At 42.8% G+C, this 11,370-nt stretch overlaps 1 protein-coding gene across 1 annotated transcript in view; it reads left to right on the top strand.

Annotated features, from left to right (window-relative positions):
• Positions 1 to 5,510: 5,510 nt before the first annotated feature.
• itgb4 (integrin, beta 4) overlaps positions 5,511 to 11,370 on the top strand; it is a gene marked incomplete at both ends in the record, with an annotated part of 36,576 nt that continues 30,716 nt past the window's right edge. Inside the window, 2 exons of the mRNA XM_080747316.1 lie at positions 5,511 to 5,529; positions 9,747 to 9,829. Of these exons, the coding sequence (XP_080603442.1) occupies positions 5,511 to 5,529; positions 9,747 to 9,829 (102 nt within the window). The remainder of the gene's footprint in view (positions 5,530 to 9,746; positions 9,830 to 11,370) is intronic.

Raw genomic sequence — 11,370 nt, 5'->3', positions numbered from 1 at the left:
ACTAGAACACTGCAAGTGCCCTTTGGTTTTAACTGGCATTGAGTAGCAGATGGGAGAGAGATACATAGGAAGATACAATATACAATAACAATGCCGGCCAGTGACTGACTGTTTAGTGTTTTTCCACTGTAAATTATAACCTTCACCAAATAACCTTCAGATTTACACTTGTAGGCCTATATCCTACTTCTACATAAAATAGGCTACTCAACTTTAAGTGCCATGCTATGAGTGTGTGCGTGCGTGTGTTTGTGTGCATGCTTGACTGTTTAATCTCATTTTACAACACATTCCACCATGATGTGACGTCGGTTGTATTTCTTATGTTTTAATTTGTTTGCGCTGCCCTATTTATTTACTGTGATTTATATCCGTGGAAGATTCTTTTGCGGCAGACTCCTTTTGGCGGTTTAGAGAAAGAAAGAAAAAAAGAGTTACGAATGTGCGCAGTGTTCCAAGCCCAAGTCAGCACGCTTTTGTCATGTAAATGAAATACTTGGCGCGCGCGCACGCACGCACGCACGCACGCGCGCGCGCGCACACACACACACACACACACACACACACACACAGAGGGCTGTTTGAAAAGAAAAGCACAGAGGAGCTGAAAGTGAAGGAATTTCTTGGCCATGATGATCGAGTAAAACTGGCAGTTGAAAAGGTGTTTCTTAGGGCTTCGTTGGAGACATATTTCAAATAGATATTTGTGTTTTTCCATCGATGAAGATGGTCTCTGCTCAGTCTTGGAATCTTGGAAGTGGTGGTCACACCTGACTGCCCGTGTCAGGTGATGGAATCCATGCACGCAAGCGCATCTCCACAGTGGTAAGTATAAAAGGTAGCCTCAGTAAAGTAGGCCTACTCACATTTATTAAGTTTAAGTAAAAGTATCAATAATATTGCAATATAAATACTCTGATACAAGTAAAAGTAAGGAATTCAAAATGTAGCCTACTTGAGTAAAAGATTAAAGTGTTGGCCATCAGAATGTATTAAATTACCAAAAGTAAAAGTACAAAATCCCCAATTTTTGGGGGGGTTTATTGAATTTATGCAAATGGTGTTGTCTTTTTAATATGCACCAGGGCAGGCAGTTATGATGTAGCCTAAAACACATTAGCTCAGTCTAACAGCCAGAACCTTAATGTAATCAATAACTAATTGGTTGTTTAATCTGCAGAGGCTTTTGTCTAGTCTTCTATCAGTTAAAAGTGGTTACACAAAAAGAAGAAACCTCAATACAGGAAAACAGTAACATTATTATGTCCAAAAATCTATCTGAACAAATTCAACATATTCCAAGTAGGAATAATTAGTATGTAGGCCTACAATTACTAATCACTATACATATTTATATATTGTTATTGGTAATTTGTGTATATTATATGAAATGATAGCCTACAAGGTATGCTTAGGGGAACAAACACATTTCTTTCTTTCTTTTCTTTTTCTTTTTTTTTTACTGTATAGTAACAGCCTGGCCTCTTTTGGTTTTAGGATGCTTATTTTTTATGTACTAACTTGTAATTATGTTATGTGTTATACAAAATATTTACTTGATATGAAAAGCTATTTTAGACACCATGAAAATATCTAATTCGCATTGTAAATGGCATGGCCTATGGAGAACTCACATTTAATGTGAAAACGTAATCCCTGGCCCCGCCCCCCTGGCAGAGACAATGAGTTGGCATGGCACAGTTGTAGATTTAAGGTGTATGAGTGTTGAAAAATCACTGAACACCTGGTTTGAGGTGTGCATGTGTGTGCCTGGAGGGATGTTACCTCCTTTTAGGGAAAAGACCAGTGTGATTGGGTGTGTGCCGTCCTCCTAACAGTCACACTAGTTGTCTAGACCACTGTTGTGTTATGCATGTACAACTCACAATTTAGCAAATTAGATTTTCACATTTCACATGTCCTTTATCTGATGTTCTTATGTAGCCACTTTAAACCTGTCCTGTTGTCCCTGTTTGGGGCATTGGGGCATTGTAACTATTGTTCCTATTTTGAAATTAGGGCTTATGGCTAGAGTGTCTTACAGTGAGGGAGCAGGCGAGGGGTCTGTCCGTTTGGATGACACTTTGACGTGACACTGTGGCAGCATGGCTGTTTGAAACCGAGATCAAGCTTTATCTTCAGGGATCATCGCCATGCTGGCTTGTGGTGGACATTTTTGTAATCATTCTATTTCATCCACGGACATAAAAAATGAGAAGACAAACACAAAGAGTCAATTTCCATAATGGTCAGTTATGGTAATTGACCATTACAGGTCTGTAACTCTGAGAGTGTTCACCATTTGGTTCCATTTGTACATTCTCAGTAGTTATGAGTCCTTGAAAATAAAATGTTAAAGAACCACTGTCATAGTGGTCTCCTAATGTGCCATACATAGTGTTATAGTAGTGAATCAATCAGTGTCATTCATATTTTGAAGAAAACCTGGAGACTGACATTCCGGAATTTGGTTTTATAATGAGAACATAAGAACATTATAATGGCGTGTAAAACAGAAAATGTAAGATTTGCAACAGACAGTCAAGACCTAGTCTTTGTCACGGACACATTTGTCTGTGCGGACTGCGGACTTATTGATGACCCCTGCTTATCTTGTTGTTACTAGATGGCCTATTTGGTATCACTATAGCCCACCCAGCTGTTAGTTTCCGACTCTTTGTAAAACACACGCACGCACGCACGCACGCACGCACGCACGCACGCACGCACGCACGCACGCACACACACACACACACACACACACACACACACACACACACACACACACACACACAGAGCACTGCAGGAGAGTCCCATGCAGGGAGAGGGCAGCGTGCCATGTTGGCTCGATGATCTGGGACTTGTTCTTTGTGGTCTCTCTGCCCAGGAATGCCTGATTTACACCTCTTCTACCACTGCTGCAGGCGTATAGCAAAGGGAAGTCTTGTGCATCGCCTCGAGAAAGCTAAATCATATTTAACTGCCCCATCCTGCTATTCTTAACCACGCACCTTATATTAATCATGCACCTTATGTTATATGATACAGTATTTCACACTGTTCATATTGATATCTGACCTGTTTTTTCTCTGTTTTTTGTTTGTTTCTTTATATGTTTTTCTATCTCTTCCCATCTTCTTAGAAACTGCAATGATGCAACATCATGTATGACAAGAATTTCACCCACTTCACACCAACTGTAAATCTGCGATGTGACAGTAAAATTTAATGGAGTTGAGTCAAGCTGTGCTGTAGGCCCTTGCACGCACAAAGAAATAACTGTTTGCATAATAAATATTTCATATTTCAAACTGCCATGTGTGTATAGCCATGCAGTCAACCGTTTCCCATAGCCTGCAGGCAGTGTTTTGCCCTGTGTGCCACTCCCATGGGGTTGGGAGTGGGCCATGTACTCTGTAAGGTGGGGCCTAGCTCGGCACTCTCAAGCCCACACAGGTGAACTGCTGGCTGGGAGGAATGTATCAGGGAGGGGGCCCTAGCTGACACATAGATCGAGGAGCGGAGCCTTTTAACTGTTAACAGGGTGGGGACTGGAGGAGATAGAGGAGGTGTACAGGACAGGAAGGGTGTTACCCTCCATGTCACTGTTGCTCACCTGAGTAGGGAAGAGAGAGAGAGAGTGAGTGAGTGAGTGTGTGTGTTTTGCGTGTGAGCGTGCACGCGTGTGTGTGTGTGTGTGTGTGCAGTGTGTGCAAGCTAAAGGAGGGATCAAATTGCACCACGCACAATCACATTCACTCAGTTGCTGGTCCTCACTCTTCGGGTCTCTCTGTCTCTCTCATACTTTAAATCATTCACAGACAGACACACACACAACTGTGTTGGAGGAGAAATAAGTGAATGTTTGACTGGACTGGAGAAGGAAGGAAGGCATTAAGATTGGAGAGAGAGAGAGAGAGAGAGAGAGAGAGAGAGAGAGAGAGAGGGAGGAAAAATACAAGCGCGCTTCTTCTTCCCCCTGTGTCGGCATTCCAGGGATCCTTGGGAACTTGGACTTGAGGACTTTCATTTCTCGACGCAGGTGGATACTATCTTTTCCAGCCGCCTGTGTGGCACTAAGTAAAAGGAACGGATTAAGCACTTTCACTATTTAATTGCTGGACTTTTGGACTTGGATTGGGCAAGAGAACACACAGCAAGAGGTTTGTTTGATAAGTAATCTCTTTGAGCATGGGCCATAAATCTCTTAATTGCCCCATTGTTTTCCCTGCTGCTCTACCCACCTTGAAGCTGTTGGTTTTCATGTGTGTAGGCGCTGGCTGGTCTGCAGTCCTAATTTGATAGTGTGTGTAGTGTAATGTACGACTTGATTCTGTGTACGAGCTGAAGGACTTGAGGAGGTTTATGCTGTTGAACTTTCTCACCATGTGGTTCATGTGGTTTGGGACTTGCATACAAGACAGAGCTGTGGACAGATTTTGGCCAACATTGCATTTTTATGTTGTTGTTGTTATTTTGCATACCATTTCTAGCCCATCAAAGTTTGATCAAGTGAAATGGTACTGATAGAATGAGAAGATATGATACTGGTGTTTACACAAGCAGTCTGCCATGTGATTAATCCTGATTTAGTGCTTTTGAACTTCAGGAGCTGCAATAGGCTATAGCAGGGGTCTTCAACAGGGGTTCCGGGACCCCTAGGGGGTCCTCAGAGTTACTACAGGGGGTCCTCCAAATCTTTGAGTGATAGAATTTTTTTTTTTCCTTTTTTATATTAACCACTTGAACCCTAGCGTCCATATTCTGAGAACTTTAGCCAAAAATTACAGATCTACTACTACTTGTAGATCGGCTATTTTCGGCAAAGAGCTTTGGAGTAGAGGGAGAAAAGTGAAAGGTCAAATTTATTAAGTATTGACGGTTCAAGTGGTTAAATATCTGAAATTACGAATTGACATGAATCCAAAATACACTGATGATCGTGCTGTCAAACAATGAAACTATATCGAATCTGGGGGTCCCTGCTTCATCTCTCTCTTGACTAAGGGGTCCTTGGCCTGAAAACGTTGAAGACCCCTGGGCTAAAGGATTTTGTTTGTTGTCATGGATATTGCTATGGGAAGGGTGTTATTGATTTAGTACATCCAGGTGTATTGGACAGCTGGATTTTTATGTTGCTGTCAAAGGCTGGACCAATGAGCATGACCCCCAGACCTGTGACTAACTCCCCTCTGATGATGTCATAGCCAGGTTGTTTCATCCACACCCAGTCCTGGAATGTTCACCTGGAGGGCTTCTTGTCCGTATTGACTATCAACACTGGCTTTTGAAGTGCCCTCTCCTTCTTAACCTACAAAATGTTTCTGAGTTTGTACACTGTGTAGTTCTCCTCTGTCCATCTTTTTCTGTTCTCCCTATTGCAGGTTTTGTCTCTTTCAGCTTTAACATCTTATGTCCTGTTGCTTTTGGTATTGGGGCCCCTTCAAAACGCGCAAAATACAACGTGTCCTTTCTCGACTCAAGATCACATTCTGTGACTCAAGGCCAAAATGGGGAAGATAGGGGCTGGTCTGTTCTTTTTCCCTTGACCCAACGTGGTCAGTATTGTGATTTATGTGACAGCTTATGGTGCGCACACGTACACATACGTACGCACGCACGCACGCACGCACGCACGCACGCACGCACGCACGCACACACACACACACACACACACACACACACACACACACCTGTAGTCAACTCAAGTTCACAGTGAAATGTTAAAACCCCATTCCCGTTTTTTTCTTAACTCTGTTTTTAAAAATGGTTAGGTCCATCTCTCGCCTCAAGGTGAAATTCCATCTATGAGTTATAGGTCTTTGGCCCAGATGGGAGGTCACGAAAAGCCTCATTTTCTGCACAGTAGCGCCTGATCCCACTATCTCTACCCACTGGGACAATTGCTGAGACATTTGGTATAAGTGAGTGTCCATTGTTCATTCCCAAACTCCTGTGATGGGAGTGGAGACACATCAGGTTTTACGGTTTCCTTTTGGACGTCTATCAAGCTGCTCTTTTACAAGAATCCACAACACGTGGTCACGCAGTGTTTGTACTGGAAGGTCTCGACACAACATGCCATTTGAAATACTACCTCAGTCCTCACTGTCTACCTCTCCAGTCATCCCAATTTAACCATGTGATTTTATCATGTCTCAACTGGCCAAATTCTTTACTCTTGCTTTTCTCACGCTACCTGTCCTATAGGTGATTCCGTTGAGCTTATGGAGATAGTATATGCATTTTAGTAAGGCTCCAGAGCACACAGTAGTAGCCTACATGCTGTGGTTCATATCACAAAGGAGAACAGTGAGTTTCCTCACCTGTTGCACCAGCTAAATGTACGTTCAAACAGCATCATTTGAATGTAAAGGTCAGTGTTACGCTATAACATAATATAAACTGGTTGCACCATGTTTAACATTAAGATTATAAAGGTTTGGACCTCACATCTAAAGTTGGGCTGCTACACGGCCCTCACACCTGTGTCGCACTGCCGATCCGACCAATATGCTCATACAGTATATGGAGATCTCTGATGTCTTAACTATATTGACTCATTGGCTCCATTCCATATTTGGACATTGGACACTCCTTATATGGTTATGGCTGAGTCATAGTGACCCGCGTGCCCGCCGGCCGGACCTCACCCAATTTTTATTTACGAAAGATAACTTTCTTTAGTTTCCAACACACTAATCACAAATTTAGCTTCTTTTTTTCTTTTTCTTTTTTTTTAACCCAGGATTTTTGCAACCCATCTTTTCACCCAGTGTCAATTGTCTAATAATGAAATATTGGGCGCTACACTCCCTCTGCCAATCTGGGGAGAGCAACAAACTCATGCCAATACTTCCTTTAGAGCATGAGGAGCCCAAGTTGCTTCTTTTCAACTGACAGGGGGGAGTTTCCCCGGTTGGATATAGCACGTGAAAAGAACTCGTTATTCCAACCAGTTCCTTTTCCCCTCCATCAGGCTGACCAGAGACCAGGATTATTGCATGTTTTTTGTGAGGGTACCTACTCTAGGGGATACGGGGAGAACATGCAAACTCCACACAGCCAATGTTAGCTTCTTGTGTTGGTTTTACACATTTAGCTGGTGTAACTGGCTGCTGGTTTTTCTTTGTCAAAGTACTGTGAGCAAATGGAATTCCATACGCACTAGAGCAGTAGCCAGTGTTTTAGGGATAAATAGCTACGTTTCAAGTTGCAATACATTGTTGATAGATTGACGACGATGTACATAAATCTCGATGAGAATTACAAAACCAATCTGACGGACCCGCTGTAGGCTACAATGTCATGGAATGAAGTGGGTGAGTGATTGCGTTGGTTCACACTCTGGGGACAGTGCACATGGTTCATATTACACTGTATTGTACTGTCTGCGGAGGCAGGGCCCAGATGCTTCTATGGGGAATAATTCTCACCTCTCTCTGCCCCTACCCCTCCCTGGCTCCCTTTCACTTATCTCTCTCTCTGTGTGACTGTGTACATGTGGATAAGTGTCTTTGGGGGGAGCCTTAACTTCTCTCATCTGTAGCAGTTACCAATGATAATTATAATGGACTGTGTGTACAGCAGGGGTTTTCAAAGTGGGTGACGGGGCACCCTGGGGTACCGTGATGCCAGTCCAGGGGTGCAGCGAGATAATTTGATAATATTTGGAATTCAGCAATATCACTTCACTATGCTTAGTAAAAGAGACCTGATTTGCACTGTACTTGATGAGTTCTTTTTCCATCTACAACAACTCTCTTCACCAAAAATAGCAGATCTACAAGCTCACAACGCGTCACGTTGTGACGTGTTGTAGATCTTGTAGATCGGCTATTTTTGGTGACCCTTCCCCCCAGAATAGGCATGCTGGGGTTCAAGTGGTTAAACGTCAAGTATAACGTTATTTTCAGTCAGTTCTGATGGAAACGGATATTTCTCCAATATGATGTAAGATTCTAAAAATTATCAGTGTAATTCAGGGGTGCCGTGGATGAAAAAGTCATTTACAGGGGTGCCCTGTGTCAAAAATGTTTGAAAACCTCTGGTGTACAGTATGTACAGTATGTCCATGTGCTGTGCGCAGCATGCCTGTGCTTGTGTTTGTCAGTGTTCATTTGTGTCTTTCTATTGCAGGAAGGAGATGGGGAGATGGACGTTACATCTCTCAGGGTGGCTTGGGCTTCTAGCAGTGCTTTTGAGCACCTCTTATGCTGACAATGGTGAGAAGGATCCTACACATACCTTAAGAAAATATCCATGCACATATCGTGTACATGTTTGGTCATACTGTAACGATTATTTAACAAATTACAGATTTCTTATTAAAGGAACACATCAGCCACATTCAACCTTATCTCATATAATTGGTCCTCATGAATTAACTCATTATAAGAAGGCATAGTTTCTTTATACTCACTCGGCGTCTCATTGGTGGGATATGGACAGTTGAGAAATCTGCCTAATACCTATACCATCATCATTGATGGAAAATCCAAGGCGGCTAATAGAAACTACAGGCTTTCTCCTCCTGGAAAGGTAGCATGCTGAAATAGAAGCCATTGTTCTTGCATTTAATAAAAACAAAACAAAATGTTTGACAAAATCTTTTTTGCGAAAACTGCTTACCGTTGATGTCACTGCCCACAGCCCTCCTCTGACACACAGACTTACCAAGTAGACAGAAATGGTGTTTGATGTTATAGGGCCTGTGATAAATACAAGTGCTGATGCCTCTGTTTCGATATAAGAAAAGCATTTAAAGAGTATGCTCTGATCTTGGTGGGCTGCCATACCTGAATTGGTAGAGAGGCCGCCTGGAAAATAGGTCCCAGGTTCAATACGTAGCACAATATATTGCAGTGTATTGATGATGAATAATAACTGTATCATGCTAAAATTCATATCGCAAGATTGCTGTCAAACACAACCCTAATCTGATTGAAGTCTGTTTTTGTTTTCATCAAGTTGGTTTTATAACAAAGACTGAGTCATTGACACTGGCAACCTAGGTAATGGTCTAATGGGATTCTCTGGAAGAAAATATATATATTTAGACCAGGGAGAAGTCTGTTTTGTTTTACCACAGGTATTCTAACAATGTATCATGCAGTCTTGCACGATATGATTCGCGTTTTCTTGCCTCCGTGCAGGGGCGTCACAAGGGGTAGGAAAGTGGGACTGTGTTACTAGGGCCCAAGGTGGTGGAGGGGCCTTAATTATTTTATACTTTAGCTATTGAAAAATAGCAGATATACAAGCTCACAGCGCGGCACCGAGTGCCGCGCTGCGAGCTTGTAGATCTGCTATTTTTGAAAAGAAAATTGAACATTTTGTAACTCAAATTTTGCTTCTGGGGGTGGTCCCTGGAACTCAATATTCTGAGATGGGGGATCCGTGGCCAAATACATACCATTTCGGGGGTCCTTGACATGAAAAGGTTTGAGCTCCACTGACATCGAAACATAGGTTTAAAAAAAAAAAAAAACCTTAGAAGGATTTGAAATATTCAAAGATTTTCATGATTTTTCAAAAATAGCAGATCTACAAGCTCGCAGCGCGGCACTCGGTGCCGCGCTGTGAGCTTGTATATCTGCTATTTTTCAATAGTTAAAGCACAGGGGCCCCACACAGTGAATCCTTGTACCCAGGGCCCAGAATTTGGTGCGACACCCCTGCCTCCGTGACTCTGACTGTTTCATTCTGACACTTCTCCCCTCCTATGGTTGTCCATTCTCTGATAGTAAACCACTGCCTCGCAGCGCGGTCCAGCACCTGCTCAGCATGTATACAGGCTGGCATAGGCTGTGCCTATTGCCCAGACGAGGTGAGTGCAGCATGGAGAGAGAGAGTGATTCAAGACGCTAAGCCAGGGTTCCCCAATTAGTTTTCCCCAAGGGCCAAATTATGTCTAGGGTACCAAGCCGAGGGCCACAACATTGCAGGGTGCGACGGTGGCGTTCCCACTACTCCAGTGACAGTTCAGATATCGTCGTTGGCGGGTGAAAATCTTGTATGTCCAAAACCGTTCGTTTTGCATTTATCATTTTAAAAATGACTTAAAGCTATACTGTGTAAGTTGCTCAACTAGTAGCTCTATAGCAAACCGCGGTCGCGTCCGCGTCTTTCGGCCGCGGACCGGGCCTCACACCCCCGCGTCTGCCTCCACCTCGCCGAGATCTATCTTTAGAGGGGTCCCTGGTTCCTGTGCGTTCAGGCATTCCGGAGAAACGGACTCCTTCACCCGAGTATAGAGACACACGGGCGCCTACAAATATGGCCGCCCTATTGTGATAGCGACCCCACTTCAAGATGCGCTGTGATTGGCCGGCAGTGTATAACCCTCGCTGTGATTGGCCGGTAGTGTATGATGATGGTCAGGATCATAGAAAACATATAAAGAGAAGGCTTTAGATAGATGCTGAAAATAACGGAGTGGGTGTTCTAAAACTTTAGCGATTTAACAGTTAGGACAATTTTAAGATTTGTTTTATAAAAAAAGTTACATGGTATAACTTTAAACTATTGAAAACAGCCGATCTACAAGGTGCGAGGCGTTGTGTCCTTGTAGATCTGCTGTTTTCACTACTTTTGTGCGACGGCCTTGTTTGATGAAGCAGAGCATTACTTTGCGAAAGAACGTACACATTTTGAGATACGGGTTTTCCACTCGACAATGACGATATACTAGTTTTGTTGCTGCTCTTATACCACCATTATTACTGGGGTTGGTGGGGGCCTGACAGTAGCCCCCCGCAGGCCGCAAATGGCCTGCGGGCCGCCTATTGGGGAACCCTGCGCTAAGCCCTTACATTAGTCAGGAATGTCTTATCATTTGCACCATGCTTTAGGTGAATTTATTGAAGAAGGTTCGTTACACCATCAACCTTCTTGTGTTTTCACTCTCTATAGTAATATGTCAGTGTAGAGAGTGGACTTTATATAAATGTCAAACATGGTTTTATTCAACAAAAAAAACAACATAGATCACAAGTTATTCATACAGTCAGGAAAAATTAGCAGAATACCTGTCAAATCTGGGAATAAATTCCTTACCAAACAATTTCTTCACCAATGTGTTCGTAAAGGTGTCTAGTAACATATCTAACAAAGATTGAAATTCAACATCCCTACAAAATGTTTGACAGCTAGGGTAATTCTGGGTTTCATTCACTTACTATACACTGTACTATAAGGGGAATAAATCACTCCCAAAAATATGCTTTAAGTGGGATGTGAGGGGTCTAACTAGGTGTTTTTAATTATTCTGAATCCATTGCAAGCATTTGTTTTGCACGAAAAACATTCATTGGGACAAAAATGTTTTTGAAAAGTGATGACTCATCCAGGCCGGGAATTTCATCATTT

This window comes from Nannobrachium achirus, assembly GCF_963921795.1.
Source record: "Nannobrachium achirus genome assembly, chromosome: 18".
NCBI lineage: Eukaryota > Metazoa > Chordata > Actinopteri > Myctophiformes > Myctophidae > Nannobrachium > Nannobrachium achirus.
Note: the sequence above shows the minus strand (reverse complement) of the source record. Positions and strands in the feature narration are given on the sequence as shown.